This window comes from Toxotes jaculatrix, chromosome 15 (assembly GCF_017976425.1).
Source record: "Toxotes jaculatrix isolate fToxJac2 chromosome 15, fToxJac2.pri, whole genome shotgun sequence".
Lineage (NCBI taxonomy): Eukaryota > Metazoa > Chordata > Actinopteri > Toxotidae > Toxotes > Toxotes jaculatrix.
Genome location: NC_054408.1, coordinates 24,923,113 through 24,940,022, shown reverse-complemented (window position 1 = coordinate 24,940,022; position 16,910 = coordinate 24,923,113). Strand labels below are relative to the sequence as shown.

Below are 16,910 nucleotides of genomic sequence, written 5' to 3'. Positions count from 1 at the left end.
GTAGGTTTCTGTGTGGAGTTTGCATGTTCTCCCTGTGCCAGCGTGGGTGTTGAGCGTCTCTGACACACCTGCACAGGGCAGCTCAGATATCTGGTTTATCTGCTGTTCAGAGGAACATGTGATCGGCACCAGACCAGTCCAGATCAGCACCCAGCTGCGTGGTTTAAGCTGCAGCAACAACAACCTTAGAAATGGAAAGCACGAGTTATTTGTGTTGTTCTGCCTTCACAGACTGCTGAAGGCAACTCTGCAGCAGTTTGATCAGAGCGTTTCTGGAGACAGATGTGTCAGAGCAGCATTTCAAGGATAAACAAAGCTATTAGGAAATGCACAGGATGATGAATGAAAGAGGATTTCCTGATAGGAAAAATAAAAAGGTCACCAAAAAAAAAAAAAAAAACCCTGAGGCAATGTGATGACACCAACATATACAGGTGCTGCTTTTCCCAGAACCGATCTTTTCATCATCAGTTAAGAAAGTTTCTACTCTCACCACTTTGCTTTTTTCATTTCCATGATGTCATTATGAAAACTGGCTTTAGGCCGTGGCCGTGGTGATTCGTCCAAAAGTAACAGCATTAACGTCAGATCAGAGCTCATTCTTATGGGATCTGAACACAAAAAAAAAAAAAGGCATTTCAAGGAAGTGCACTTTTTGATGAACAGTCCATTCCTCAGCCCTCCTCCAGTTTCATATAATTGCCATCCTTTCAAGCATGCATCTATAATTTCATACGCTTTCATCTCTCCGCCATTAATTGCAGCAGAGCAGGCCCGGCTGCGGCTCGGATAAAGTGTTGTGGCTGTTGGTTTAATTACAGTCAAGCTTTTCTCTATTGTTGTGTTCGCTGCTGCTCTCACAGGTCGTGAAAATTACAGAAGCCAAACGGCGGAAGAGCTCTCCTGCTATAAACCGAGTCATGAAGTTTAAACAGACGCGGAGAGAAAAAGAGATCAAGACCCGTAAAGGTTAATGTTCTCACCCTGTAAACAAAGCACAACGTGTGGCCCTGATCATAAAACAGACACAACATCAACAACCAATGTGACAGTGATGTCATCCGGACAACAGCTGACCACAGCACGTGGTGCTGTTTCTGTTAAATACTGTAAGTCCTGGATGCTGTCGAGCTCTTGGTCAGTGGCTGTGTCTAACATGCTGTCATTCATCCTCTATATAATCAACCAATCCCAAAGCTCTCACTCTTATACAGGATTCTTAAAAAAAAAAAGTTGTTTTCTCTAAACTGAGCTTGGAGAAATTCAGCGTCATGGACAAATGGACACAGGAAGTCACTCTGACATTCATTCTTTTACATGTCTCTGCTGCCTCGTGCAGGAAATCTCAGTGTTATCTTTAATTCTGGATTCAAATTTGATATACAAATCAACTCCGCTGTCAGGGCTAGCTTCTTCCCTTTTAGATCACTTGCAAAATTAAAATCTTTCCTAGTTTCCTCTAATTTCCCCTCACCTTGACTTGTTGCAAATCATCTCTGTATGTAGGAATCAGACAGGCCTGTCTGGCCTGCAGCTGTTCACAATTCAGCAGTGAGACTCCTCATTAGCGCTTAGAAGACAGACCACATCTTCACTGGCCTCTGTTGACTGGTTACCGGTGAAGAACGTTTTTTAAATCACAGCATGGACTGACACAGGTCACATCTTTGAACTGCTCATGCCTAATCTGTTGTATCATTGTACACGGCAGCATTTAAGAAAGGAGCACAAGCCATGAAAAACAAACCCAGACCAAAAGCTCCCAAAAATGGGCAACAGACAGCAGGTAGATTCAAATCTGAGATAAGAGACAGAGACAGAGATAGAGACAGAGACTTTCCTCAGGGCAGTTTACAAGAGAAAATGGCAACTAAAATGTTTGTGTCCCTTCGTAGTCTGTGTTCAAGACTACACTCATACGGTCGTGGACCTTGCGGATCTGATGAGGGACTGATGCCAGGCAAGACAGGAGGGAGCAGCTTGTTAGCAGAATCCTCTGCCAGGAAAGGTGCGACCAAGCCTCTGCTGCAATGTAATTGGACCATTCTGTCAGTGCGCCTGTCTCCATTGGACAAGATGTCAGTAACGTTCGGCGTTCTCCCCAAAACATGACACCATCAACAAATGAATAATGCAGCCACAGATAACTCCCTGCTGAGGCACAGACTCCACTTTAACTGCTAAATGTTAGATGTGTCCTGATGAATCTTCAGAGGTGAACAACATGGGTCCTGTTGTAGCTGCCCTCTCTCTCTGTAACCAAAGACTGAAGCTGATATTTGGCGGCCATGACGACAAAAAGGGGGTGGAGTCAGAATAAACGATCGATAAACTGGACTCATTTATATTAACCGTAAATGTTGTGTTAACTAATTACACGTTTTAATGATCAAGGACTTTCTGCACAGTCAAAAGCTCACTCCATACAAATTAATTGACCGGACACAATGTGGAGCTCCCACTGAGCATAAGCACAAAACGCCCAGTCAGTGCTGTCCAGTGACCGTTCCAATAAAGGTTATTCAATAATCCCAGCCTCAACACTGTTGACAAAAAGAGATGAAGGCAGTATTACCTTGTGCAAAAAAAAAAAAAAAAAGAACCTTATTTTAATCATTTTCACACGATCAGCAACTAGTGCACAAACTGTGGCGACGTCTCCAAGTGCACTTGTTGCTTTAGCTCGTGCATCTGCAGCGTCACAAAATGCTAAAGGGATGGGTGAGGCGATTAACAGATACCACCACTGTGAAATAACCGAGTCAGTTACAGTCACACATGATGACAGCAGCTCGATAAATGAAGAATCAGCTCCATCAGGAGAGAAGAAGCATGAACCACTCGGTGTTGACTGGATGGTGCAGAGCAGCACAATGTGAACCAAACTACAAACAATCATCTTTGAACCAGGTGAGTTTAACTGGTGAACCAGGTGAGTTTAAGTTTGTGGTCTCAGGTAGAAGGAGTCAATTTTAGAAAAGCTTGCACATTTACTTTTGTACATAGCTTCCTCCTACATGAACACTTTTAGTCCAGCGGTCTTGGAGCATATAGATCCTTTGTTTGTAGAAGTCAGTGTCTCAGATCTCTAGAAAGTGGTCTGCAGCACTGATGACATCGTCATCATCACTGTCAAAATGGGGACCGCTGAGCTCCTTCTTCATCTTGGGGAAGAGGTAGTAGTCTGAGGTGATGAAGAAGCTTCATGGGTGAGAAGCTCTTGAGGAGCTGAACTTAACGAGTCCCCGTAATGAGAGCTGTATGACTCTTCTTCTCATCTGGCTCCTCCATCACTTCATATGGATGCTGCAGTGGTAATGTAGCTGCCTGCTGAACAGCAGATTGGGGTACAAATCCTGGTCTCCCGTAAGGTTCCCAGGTTTGGACACCTAATGCTGCACAAGCCGTCCTCAGAATATGAGCAGGACATTTAACTGTATATATTTTCAAAAGATATTGGATGTAATTCAGGAGATATTTCCCAACTTCCCAAGAAGTTGAACAAGATCCCCTGAACACCGTGCCCGACAACAGTGAATGAGAAAACAAAAACCACTTCTTTACCTGTCTCTTATGTTGCAGGTGTCAAACTGAAGCTCATTGTAATTTCCGAGCAATCGTTGCTGGACATGGCTGAGGTTGACTGGCTGGCTGTTGATGGATATTAGGCGCATGCAGCCCTGGAAGGCCAAAGTTGGGTTCTGACAGGCCGCTGTGGGACAGCCTGGGTGGAGATGACACATTGTTATCTCATGCTAGAAAACATCAGAAACCTTTCAAGAGTTATTCTGATATTGTATTTGGAAAGACACAATAAAATCAAGGTAGAACAGCCACACGTTTCACAGACCTCCAAGGTAGAAGCTGCCTCTCGCTTCCAGTTGTTCCCACTTTTCGATGGTGGACGCAGGCTCATTGTCCAGAGTCAGAGTGATCTGTAGACTTCTGGTGTCCACGCTTACGGAGTGCCACAGCCCATCATTGACTCTGTAACCTGAGGACAGAGGGAAGGACCTGATGAAAACTGAGCAGCAAGTAATGATTTCCTATCTTTTCATTGTCCCACTCTCTCTGCCACACAGCTGTTATTTTTATAATAAAATAATAATATGGAGAGATCTTGAGGAAGTGTGCACATCACATCACTGAGGGTATAACCACACTCACTCAATAGTAATACGATTTGCATAGAAACAAATAAAGTATGAAAATGGTGGAAAAGCTGTAAAAGACCATGTAAAACACAACAACGCCTGCGACAGTGCAGAGTTACTGGTAAACTGAGATATAAAGTTTGTCCAAAAGTCAGCTGCCACACTGCGCTCTGTGATGTTCTTCATCTCTTTCTCATCTGCTTTGTTGTTATTAGTGATAGAAATGTTGGTTGACATGTTGGTTGTATGAAAACTGCTGTATCCTGTGTCACTCTAACATGTGAAAAGCGAAAGAAAAAAAAAAGCCTAATCCACAACATGCCTTTTTATCGGAACGTTCCTGATGTATTTTTACAGCCATCAGGAGGACAACACTGTGATGGCAGCTGGGAGTGATGATGAGTCACAGCACCATGTTCACAGCTCAGCTCCCCAGATTGTAAAAACAGATTTTTTTGCTTCTTCATTAGAGCTCAGAGGGGACAAAAGGTTTCACACAGGATGCGCATTGATTGAGAGTTATTTTTATTTGTCAAAAACATGGGCTGTTAAGACATATTTGTCCAGACTCTTGGGGAAATGTTTCACTTTCCCCTGTTCTCTCAGAATCTATTAAAATCCAATGATGCCTGTCCTCCTCCCAGAAGACTGCGAGAGCCTCGGGCATCATTCTTTCCACTCGATTGGCTGTTTCATGGTACAAGCGGTGTAGCCATGAGGGACTGCTGGCGAGCTCCTACCGCCTTCACATCTCACACCCATATCAAATGAGCTTGACGTGACCGAACAGTAACTATATGTAGCCTCTAATATCTTTAATATCACACACAGTGTTGTCTGCATCTACTGCTCGGCTGTTTGAGAAAAGAAAACATTTGCTTACAAAACCTCAGCAGAGCTTTTTCATCACCCTGCTGGTTTCCCCTGTGGCTGATCTGTCAGAAATGCTGGGAGTCTACATCTCTGAGCCCCACAGCTGCCCCCAGGAAACAGTCCCCACGTGATAGTTTAATGATATCACTCTAGGACTTCATCACAGCACTCTGAATGCCCTGATGACTTGGCAGGAAATGGAAAGTAAAGCACAAGGGCAAACAAACGCTTGCTGAACTGATCTTACTTTTGGTTTTCTGATACATGTAAGGTATCATAAAAAAATCTGTAACTTAGCATTATGTAGATTTCTACAGCAATGAATCCATTAGTGCAGCAACCATCATACTATATTCACCACTGCTGCTCTGATCTGCTATAATATTTCATATTAAAACCATAATCGGCAGTGATGATCCTTCCTGTTACTGGGAGGCTTTCACTGTAAAACATTTGCAGGAAATCCTGAGTTTCACTGAAAAACATGGCAAAGTAGGGGCGCTTGATATAATTATCCTTTTCTAGACCTTTTTGTCAAACAATAGCTTGAACAGCTCCTCAGACTCTGCAATTATTTAACTGTCAAAACTGTCAGCTATAACAGTGGTTTACTGTTCTTCTAAAACGGCAGAGTGAGACAAACATTTTTTTAAACACTTGGTTAGGAGCTGCACAGGACAGTTTAAGGATCATTCAGAAACAACCCCCCCACCCCGCACTAAAATGGATGTTGTTAAGAACCATGTTATTTTTGGCTTTGTAGGTGAATGGAGAATACACTGAATCCATGAAGGTGAAATTTTAGATTTCACAAACTGACTACTGAAGCAGTCATTGGAATAAAAGAAACAGTTTGACTCTCGGCTTAACACGAAAAGCGGAAACAGAGGGACACTGCTAAGTGAGCTGCAACCATAAAAATAGAAATGTAAAAAATGAGATGATTTAGCAGTAGTTAGTGTTGGAGGGATATGTGTTGACCAACAGCTGCCGGGTGCAGTAACATGAACACGGCATCTCCGAGGTCATGAACTCACAGTGGGGTCACCATGTTTGACCTCTGTCCTAACACTACGCTAACACTGTCAGCTAAACCCAGCTGACCGCATGATGGACTGCAGGAGTAGGCAGGGTGTCAAACCTTCACACTATTAGTTAGCCATGGCTTAAAACGTGCTGGCGGCCTAAATCTGGAGGGAAATGCTTGCTCAGATTAATACTCTGCTTTACCCAGCCTTTGATTTACCAGCTTCAGACTAAATAATATGGATAGTGACTAGCTTGCGAGCTAACACAGGACAACATGTAAATCAGACATTTTTGCTGTTGCTCGAAGTTGTTTTTTTTTTAAACTTATTTTTACTTTTGATAGACCTATATGGTGACAGCTTTCCGTCTCTGTGATAACCTACAGTGGACTTGCCCTGTACGACGTGGAAATGATTGGATTTAACCAACTGCCCTGACTGTTCTTTCACAGTTTGTCGCTGTACGACACGACTCTATTATAGAAGGTAGTCTTACTATTTAAAGTCACACACCTGGCAGATAAATTGCACTGAGCGCCCTCATGTTTACTGTCCCAGCTGGTCTGTTATACTTTTTTTTGACACAGTTCACCTTTCAGTGTTTGCTGCTATTAAAGATACACTACATCCGTTTTTGATCCATCTCTCACTGTGTGCACAAAGATTCCAGTTATTTCCTGCATCAGATGGACGACCCCCCCCCTCTGTCTGTGTGCTCTGTGCTCTGCATTCTAACATGAAGTCTGTTAGGACAGAAATCCCAAATTTGTCTCCTAATGTGACTGAAATTCAATATGTCTCCATGCTGAGTAGCAAGATGAGACCCTGAAACGCATCCAAAATGTCCTCAGTAATTACTTCTGCTGCCACCACAATAATTATCCACCACAAAGAGGAGGAAAAAAACAAGGCATATAGCAAAATAATAATACTGCTATAATAATGGACATCGCAGATAGACATGAGATTAGAGCCTGGCATTATCTGCAGTGGTGTTGTCTCTACAGAACAGCTGAAAAAAATAATCCCACATTTCTTTGTAAAACCATTCATCATCTTTTGAACAATAAATCTCTCATAATTTCTTCACCCTCTGTTTCTGACCGAAAAAAAATTCTATCCTTTGTTGAAAAAAAACCTTTATGTTTTTCCTGTGATATTATATATTATAGCTACTCGTCATAAAAGTAGTGGACACAAACACATAGTTCAATGAAAGAGAAGCAAAAATGTTTGAAAGAATAAAATCAAAGAGAAACAAATCAGGGCAGGAGGCACCAATAAAATGTGTGTGAGGATGAGAGTTGAGTGACCGGGCCCTGTTCCATATCCTGAGGGCCGGGACGGCAGAGGCTCGGTTACCACGTGTCCTGAGATGTTAAATGTGGCACAGTCAGAAGACCTTGTTCTGATGAGCGGAGAGGTTGGGGTGAATAATTCAGTAATATACGGTGGTGCCAAGTTAAAGCCAGTTTAAGGACATAAAAGTGATTAGGAGCATTTGAATTAAATTGCCTTGATCTTGTGACATCATTAAACAAAGACTTCGCTATTTAAAGGATCATTTCTGACAGGAATTTTTAATCATCACCACCAAGGAAATAAACCAAGAGCACAGGAGCTTTGACCATCTGCTATTCAGGGACAGCTTGGCAAACCTCTGATGAAGACTGTGTGATGAGAATGAAAAAATTCAAAACAGCTACTAAACTGTTTGAGGTTCGTTGAATGAATGAATTTGGAACTTAATATTTTAATTAATAATTCATTTTTCTGCACAGTATTTTTATCATTAGGAAATTACAGGATCTGGTCTGTAAGTTTTCCTGCTGTTGCACTGGTTCTCCAATAGGCCATTATGTTGGGAGTATGTTTCTATCAGATCAGCAGAAACCTTTTTGTCTCACTCAAGTTTTACACTGAGCTGAGGGAGAAAAAAAAAAAAAAAGGACGAGCAGTTCTTTATGAGGAAAAAACTTTAAAGAGCCACTTTAAATGGAAGGATGTCAGTGCAGACGGGGGTTTAAACCACAGGAGGAACAGGATTCACAAGGAAAACAGCAGGGAGCTGTAATTATTACTGGGGTAGAAGTGAATAGTGAATAGTTATTCACGTATGTGCTTCCCCCCCCCGGAGACATGCATCCAGTCTGAAGGAGATGTAAGAAACAACAGAGACACAAAAATGTGTTATCACCTGTTTGGTTTCCTGCAGGTATCTCATGCATAAATTTGGACTTGGTGTGGAAATACATAAGATGTGCTAAATCCTGAAAAATGATTTCTATTTTTTTCCTCTATATTTTGTCTTGCTTCACCAATATTTAAAAAAAACATTGTTTTTGTGGTTTAAGAGAAAAAAATATATAAAGGAGTTGATAAAAGGCTTCATTTGATGATGTGTCTGTCAGTGGATCCATTGTTATATTTGAGTCTATGACAGGATCCTCTGGTGTGAGGCTCAGACTTCAAACAGGACCTGACGTGCTTTATGAACCTTGATGGTAAAGAGATTCCTAGCTGTGATCCCTCCAGCTGTATTTCCTTCAAACCCGACCTCTGATGAGGCTCTGGCTTCCCCAGTCAAACATGATTTTCCGTGTTATCCTTACAACGCAATTCCATGATCCCCTGATGAGTCTCTACAGGACGCCGATGAAAATAAAGATTCTGTTGAGGACACGTGCTACAAATATGAAGGATGACACTGTGATGCCACGTCTTGTTCTGTCTCTACATGACGTGTGAAGCATTTTTAAATACAAGATGGAGCGAGGAAAGAAAGAGGAGAAAAAGAGAAAGCATGTCTCATCTCCTCACTTTTTGGAGTCTGGTTTAACATGTGGTTTAACATTGTAGGATTAAGATTAAAAGACAGTGTGTCCATACAAGGTTTTCAATTTCTGGAGACAGTAATGACTGTGGTTCTCACACATAAGCCGATAAACATTTCTAACTGACATGCATTTTATGGACCATTAATATCTCAACTGTGAATTCTGAAAGTGTATCATACTGTTTTGAAACAGGCTCATAACTCACAAAGACAAAGACAAATTGTCATTAATGGACTACCCATGGCAGGGTCATGGTCATGGGTCCAGGTTAGGAATGCTGTGGTGAGGTTTAGAATCAGCCCTGGATGACAGGGGGCTAAAAGCAGGGATATTAAGGTCGGCCCGTCCGTCCAGACTGAAATATGTCAGCATCTCTTGGATGGATTAACAACAAGTTTTGTTCCTGCCCGACTCAGGACGAATTATGATGCCCTGGCTTCTCATTTAGACCCATCAGCAGGTCAAAATTTCAGTTTGTTGAATATTTTGGTTTAAGACTAAACATCTTCAGAACTAATGACATTCCCATCAGCCTCAGCTGTACTTTGTTTTGTGCTAGTTAGCATGCATAACCAAGACAGTGAACATGGTAAGCATTCTACCTGTTAAACACTAGCATGTCAGCATTGTCATTATAAACAAATTAGCGGGCCAACATTAGCATTTAGCTCTGAGCACCGCATTACATCAGAGTATCAGAGTAGATTCTCACAGAGCTGCAGACTGATGTTTTAATTAAAATGATGACTCCTGTCGTTTTATAACTGCACTTATTAAAACAATAACCTTTTAAAAAGTTCAAAAAAAGATTATTAATTAAGAGCCTGAGATTCAATTATGTCTGGCCAAGAAAATAAAGTCAGTTATATTAGCATACACTACATGTATTCTGTGTGTGTGTGTGTGTGTGTTTGCTGTTTCCTGACCAGCCCAGGCCTCTGATCTCTGCTGTCCCGAGCTGTGGAGGGTCAGAAGGAGCCGGCTGTTGCTGATCTGCAGCTCCAGTCTCCAGGGCTCTGGGCTCAGCTGCACAGAGAGCAGCAGTCCGTCCTGGTTCCACGTCCTGAACTGGAACTGAACGGAGAAACCGGCCATGATGGAGGATGGTGCAGCAGCCGGGAGCTTCAGGAAGCTGCTGCTGGAGCTCAGGAAGGTGCAGGCAACCAGCTGGCGCTGCGAGCACGAGAAGGTCACGTTGCCCTGGAGGATGAAAAAGCCACGGGATATTTTCTGCTCATTACACCTTTAGTCCTACCTTTATTTTTTTTAGTCCTATTGTTTTGAAAATCACTTTTATCAGTAATAGTTATATCACCAACTTAAGAGCTGAGATCTGGGTACACAGTAACATCACAAAAGACTCAAGTAGGTTGAATAGCCAGACAACGACACCAACACTTTGTTCTGACTATGTAAATCACTTTATTTGGAGGTCAAACTGAAGGTGAATGCACCTGAAATGTCAGCTATGATCCCTCATCTCACAGGAAAAAAACTGCCTGTGCTACAGCTGAGGATCTGAAATCCAGTTCCTCTTTGGATCCGGTTCCCTTAGGGAATACACCCATATTTGTTGAGATATTATGCTAACAAATCTTTACAGAGCCTTTTCGTCTCTCTGCTTCTTTATAAGCAAAGAGAAGGCAGCAGGCTTCTCCACTGTAGCTGCTGCTGCTGACACTGCATTCATCATCTGAAATGACAGCGATCACCAGCAGCAGATCGTACCGACAAATACAGAATAACAAAGACAGCAACTTCCATAATTCAAGTTTTGGCTGCTGTTTGGTTGGAGGTCTTTCTGCAGGCCAGGGTCTGTACCTGGGACGTACATGCAAATGTTGAAAGCTAAACTTAATTACATTTAATATGGCTTTCTAAGGGGGCCAAGATCGATAAGCAAATTCAAAACAAGATTAAGATTTGATAAATTGCTCTTAAATTCCAAACTAGTCCTTGCATCACTTATACAGCAGGTCGAAGCTGAAGCAGACAGCGGGTCAGCACAGTGGGATGGTTTGGATCATTTTACCATTGTTCTGTATGAGTTTGTGGAGCTCAGGGGTTTGTCTGTCTTACTGTCTCACTGCTGTAGGTCTTGAGCGAAATGTGGGAGGGATTTCCTTTGGTGACGTTACTGTGTTTTAGGTTTCAGCAGTTTACTTTGTGAGTGCAGAAATGATGGGGGGAAAAAAAGAACGACAATAAGGCTCGAGTTGTAATCTGAAAATGAATTTCCATTAAATATCTATGAAAAATAGATTCATTAAACTCAAGCAGATTTTCATTTCTTTTGTATCGGCATGTGTGCGTCTTTGTTTGGATTCATTTCTGTGAATAATAAGAAGTTTCAGTGAAAAGTAAATCAGGTCCTCTGACAGTGCAGCTGAGTAGAATCAACATTTCTCTGTGGAGTGGATAAGCAGAGCGGGGTAAAAGAAATGAGCTAAAATCCAACTCACCACGCTGTAAATCTGTGGCTTGCGTCTCTTTGCCAGGTCAATGATGTTGATGCCGTTGTAATAGAGGTTTTCGATGCAGCCGTGGAAGTTCTTCCTGAGGAACGTACCGGGTTTTCCAGGCAGGGGGATGCCTCCAAAGCTCAGCTTTTACGAAGAGACGAAACAGGAGAAGTGTAATGCAAAACCTTTAGTAATCATAGCACAATTAAATTAACAATTAAACCTGTTTTGGCATTTTTATGTGAACTATGATTTCACCACCTTGTTTTAGAAGCAGGAGGTGATGGAAAATACAGAATATTGTGCCAACAAGTAAAACTCTGGCAGCTTTCACAGTTTACTTTCTGCAGTGAACTGATTTCTGAAACGTCATGTAAAGGAAAAACCTGATTTCTGTATTCAGGTAGAGGATTAGTGAAACCTGATTTCTGCATTCGGGTAGAGGATTAGAGAAACCTGATTTCTGTATTCGGGTAGAGGATTAGAGAAACCTGATTTCTGCATTCGGGTAGAGGATTAGAGAAACCTGATTTCTGTATTCGGGTAGAGGAGTAGAGAAACCTGATTTCTGCATTCGGGTAGAGGATTAGAGAAACCTGATTTCTGCATTCAGGTAGAGGAGTAGAGAAACCTGATTTCTGCATTCGGGTAGAGGATTAGAGAAACCTGATTTCTGCATTCGGGTAGAGGAATAGAGAAACCTGATTTCTGTATTCGGGTAGAGGAATAGAGAAACCTGATTTCTGTATTCGGGTAGAGGAATAGAGAAACCTGATTTCTGTATTCGGGTAGAGGAATAGAGAAACCTGATTTATGTATTCGGGTAGAGGATTAAAGAAACCTGATTTCTGCATTCAGGTAGAGGATTAGAGAAACCTGATTTCTGTATTCGGGTAGAGGAGTAGAGAAACCTGATTTCTGCATTCGGGTAGAGGATTAGAGAAACCTGATTTCTGCATTCAGGTAGAGGAGTAGAGAAACCTGATTTCTGTATTCGGGTAGAGGATTAGAGAAACCTGATTTCTGCATTCGGGTAGAGGAATAGAGAAACCTGATTTCTGTATTCGGGTAGAGGAATAGAGAAACCTGATTTCTGTATTCGGGTAGAGGAATAGAGAAACCTGATTTCTGTATTCGGGTAGAGGATTAAAGAAACCTGATTTCTGTATTCGGGTAGAGGATTAAAGAAACCTGATTTCTGTATTCGGGTAGAGGAGTAGAGAAACCTGATTTCTGTATTCGGGTAGAGGATTAAAGAAACCTGATTTCTGTATTCGGGTAGAGGAATAGAGAAACCTGATTTCTGTATTCGGGTAGAGGATTAAAGAAACCTGATTTCTGTATTCGGGTAGAGGAATAGAGAAACCTGATTTCTGTATTCGGGTAGAGGATTAAAGAAACCTGATTTCTGTATTCGGGTAGAGGAATAGAGAAACCTGATTTCTGTATTCGGGTAGAGGATTAGAGAAACCTGATTTCTGCATTCGGGTAGAGGATTAGAGAAACCTGATTTCTGCATTCGGGTAGAGGATTAGAGAAACCTGATTTCTGCATTCGGGTAGAGGATTAGAGAAACCTGATTTCTGCATTCGGGTAGAGGATTAGAGAAACCTGATTTCTGCATTCGGGTAGAGGATTAGAGAAACCTGATTTCTGCATTCGGGTAGAGGATTAGAGAAACCTGATTTCTGTATTCGGGTAGAGGATTAGAGAAACCTGATTTCTCCTTGAAGTGGGTAAAGAGTTTTCTAATTGGCTTTTTGCATGTACACATGTGCAGACTGTAGTAAGGGAAAGTAAAGGAGAAGGTGGATGAAAGGAGAAATAATTAGCTGAGTGTTTCCCCTGCTGACTATTTGTTAAATTTCAGTGCCTTCACACTGTGAGAGAAAGCTCTGCTCTGTGTGCCAGGAAGCAGCCTCTTCTATCTCTGCCGCCGTAAACTGAGTGCTACATGGAGGTTTAACACTTTGATACAGTGGATGGTAACTGAACACGCAGAGCACAGCTACTGAATTCATCCTAAACAGATCCTGAGAGTGACTGAAGTGATTTAAAATGCTGAATGTTTTATCGGGTTTTAACAGTGTAATCTTTACCCATAGCTTACTGTAATAGGTCAAACAGAACGTGAAGCTGTGTGATTGGATGCTTCGCTGTGAAACAGGTAGTTCTCTCCTGCAGGTTTTATATTCAGACGTGTACCTTTGACTTTAACTCAGAGAAACTGATACCAACACATTTGGTTCAACCAGGAGAGCTTCATGACCATCAGAGCCTCGAAGAGGCAGTGAAACTGAAGAGGTAGTGAAACAGTGGTTCAGTCTGAATGACTGACAGGGTGGACTGACCTCATAGTCGACCTCCAGCGAGTCTCCTTCCCCTTTGGTCTGGAAGTGTTGCGTGTGGGAGTCCACTGTGAGGTTCACCTGCTTGTTGAAGCGCTCGATGACAACAGAGTGCCAGTGCTGGTCGTCCAGCAGACTGCCAACTGTGACGGCAACGCGACTGCTGCTGAACCTCAGCCTTGTGTCGTCTGACAGTAGCACAGAGAGACCGAAAACAACAGATGTTGTGATGCTTTAAGTCACATGATTTGGGCCATCTGATTTGGTACCTTTCAGTTTCTGAAATTTCATCATGTGAGCACATTTCTGACTATTCAATGCCCATGTCTTAGCATTAGCCAGATAATATTATCAAAGATATTGAGACTAAGATGCACCAGAAAGAAGGAGAAAGAAATTATATCTTCTAATTATGGGCAATCCATATAATTACATATCTTATAATTATGGTTTAACATTTTATACTTAGGAGATCTCAGGAGATGTTAAGTCACAATTACAAAATTAAATTTTATTTAGTCATTTCTTTTTTTTTTCTAAATGCAATGTGCTTCTATAGTAACTAGTGTGTAACTGTAAACTCCTCAGGTCATTCAAACTCCCAAACACATGACCTCACTGTTTCACACTGGTAGATACACCTACTTATATTTCACTGCCACCTTCCAGGCTGCGTTTTCAATAGAAGTTTACTCTGATTTGGCCTCAGCACCAGAGGAGCTGACTATGTGTTAAATTTCAGTGCGTTCACTCAGTAAGAGAAAGCTCTGCTCTGTCTGCCAGGAAGCAGCGTCTCCCATCACTCTGCAGTTAAATGAAGAAAACCAACCTTCCTCATCTCCAGAGAGAGTCTGTTTACTGTGAACTGAGCAGCACAGTCCTCCGGAAGACATCAAGTCCCGCTGAAAATCTATGAACCATTTAAAATGATTTACTTATTTACTCTTGCTTTACACCCTGTGTAAATGACAAACTACCATATGCTGTCAAAACATGTTCTGTAGGGCCACGCTGATTCCTGGATTTAGGTCTACTGCTTTCTGCTGGAGCCACTAAACTTTGCCTTTGAAGCCTGAGTTGTGGATAACTGGCACCCACTGTGGCTGATGGTAACAGGCTGACACTGCTGTCAATCAAGATAACAGCCTTCATCTTCATGTTCAGAAACACGTAATTGGAGAGCGAGGCTGTGGGAAAAAGTGGTGACTCACCCAGGTTGAGGTAAAGGGCCAGTTTTCCTCGGTGAAGCTCCAGAGTGATGTAATCCCCCCTCTGTCCCTCCCCGTGCAGTAAAACCCCCTCAGCCTGGTGGCTCTTGAAGCGCAGAGAGATCACATCCTTTACGGTCGACATGGACTTCTGGTTGAACCGGTACAGCAAAGAGCTTCTGCCATCGAAGTCCGCCACATCTGATTCTAAAAGAGAGATGGGTCAGAATGACAAACATTGACACTTCCATTCGATGGATTTAAAGTTGTGTTCAGACTGAAAATCCTATCTAAATTAGTTGCTATAGAGAATGTGTGAGATCAGGATTCAGACAGTACAGTGGTAACGCTTTCCTTCCTTCACTGGATGTTTCGGGAATAAAACTCTGTAGGTCTCAAACTAATCACACAGACTCTGAGTATAATTAGCATTTTATCATTTCCAAAAACCAGAGCAGAAAAACACAGCTCCAGCATGATCCTGCTAAGTTGTCTTCTGCGTACTGCTGATACTATTTGAAGCCTTTGGATTTTTTCTGGATTTGAACTTGTTAAAATTATTTCATCTTTGTGATTCATGTAAATCCATACAGCCGCAGTCCACTGCTGCATGCCTCAGTGCTCAAACCACGACAGGCACCAGCACATAAACAGTCCGTGGCTGGTGACGGAGCTGAAGGACTAAACCATGCCAGCTGAGGAGAGGGACAGATGTGAGGGAGATGGTGTGTCCACACGGAGCCACAGCCTGCTGGACTGAACTGACCACCACCACACAGCCACATCTCTCTCTCTCTTTCTCTCCCTCCTACTCTTTCTCACTCCCTCCCCCTCACTCTCTCCATCTTTCTTTCTTTCTTTCCCATTCTCTTGATTTTTACTTTTTGTTCAGTTTCAGCCCAGTTTGTGTGATTCTCTCCAAGATCTTTCTGTATATATAAATGTACAAATAAACAAATTGTGTGTCATTTACATCACCCATCCTTCAACGGACTCACAGCACAGCTGCCTTGAAAAACACTCACACACTGGTCTCATGCCCACACATTTAAAATCCCAGAAGACGTCGAACAGTAGGAATAAATAAATCCATATACACAGTGCACACAGCATCATATTAATGCAGACAAAAAACAGAACGAAACCAAAGCCTACACACTGTATGTGCACCAATTAATCTCTGTTAATACACTTTTTACTGGCAAACAACACAGCTGCATTTCCACTCAGATGCTGGCACGAATAATATAATAAAAATAATGTTTGGCTGCCTGACTTTCTTAAGACATAATGAGGAATGTGTCACCGTTTCATTTCCAATGCATTTACTCATCATCACACAGCAATGGATTTACAGCACAGTCCTGCCTGGCTCTGCAGCAGAGCTAATGTTCTGTGACCAGAGAAGATGATACTGTAGAATTTTCCACATCAAATCAGACTCAACCCAAATCTGCACATCGTCTTGGTGTCAGGCCTCCACATGACTTCAGTGAGTCCTGAATGACTGAGAAAGATGAGACAGAAGAAGAGAGAGAGGGGGGGCTGAGACAGAGGCTGAAGGAGTGACATGCAGTGCCACACCGGAAAGTGGTAGCAAAACCAGTTCAATGACAAAAAAATGTATTTCTAAATAATATAGATTCAAATAAAAACCAACCAATACGTGCCACACACAAATAAACATGTAGCAAAGTGTAACTTTACAGTTTGGTGTATTTAGAGAGATTACAAATGTTTTATGACCTTAAATAAATTAAACAGTGATTGTTAAATGTCTAAATTCTCTAACTCTTCAAACTTTGTGGTAGCACTCAACAATCGTGAGCTCCACTAAGCAGCTGACTGAGGATCTGAAAATGAAGCTAAATGATGTCTACAGAGGCGGCAAAAAAAAAAAAAACGATATCACAGCACCTCCAGCTTTAAACATCCACGTCCTGTCTGAAATGTCTTTCAGAAATGGCAGGTAAGTGGGAAATATGGAAGACCAAAAAAAA

The 16,910-nt window shown here is 42.0% G+C and overlaps 1 protein-coding gene across 1 annotated transcript in view; it reads right to left on the bottom strand.

The window, feature by feature from the left end:
* The window catches only part of LOC121193932 (contactin-associated protein-like 5), a 73,832-nt gene that overhangs the window by 23,225 nt on the left and 33,697 nt on the right, over window positions 1–16,910 (bottom strand). The window contains exons 6-11 of the mRNA XM_041056362.1: window positions 14,914–15,117; window positions 13,706–13,890; window positions 11,355–11,498; window positions 9,819–10,092; window positions 3,851–3,994; window positions 3,565–3,724 (exon numbers count right to left, since the gene is read on the bottom strand). Of these exons, the coding sequence (XP_040912296.1) occupies window positions 3,565–3,724; window positions 3,851–3,994; window positions 9,819–10,092; window positions 11,355–11,498; window positions 13,706–13,890; window positions 14,914–15,117 (1,111 nt within the window). The remainder of the gene's footprint in view (window positions 1–3,564; window positions 3,725–3,850; window positions 3,995–9,818; window positions 10,093–11,354; window positions 11,499–13,705; window positions 13,891–14,913; window positions 15,118–16,910) is intronic.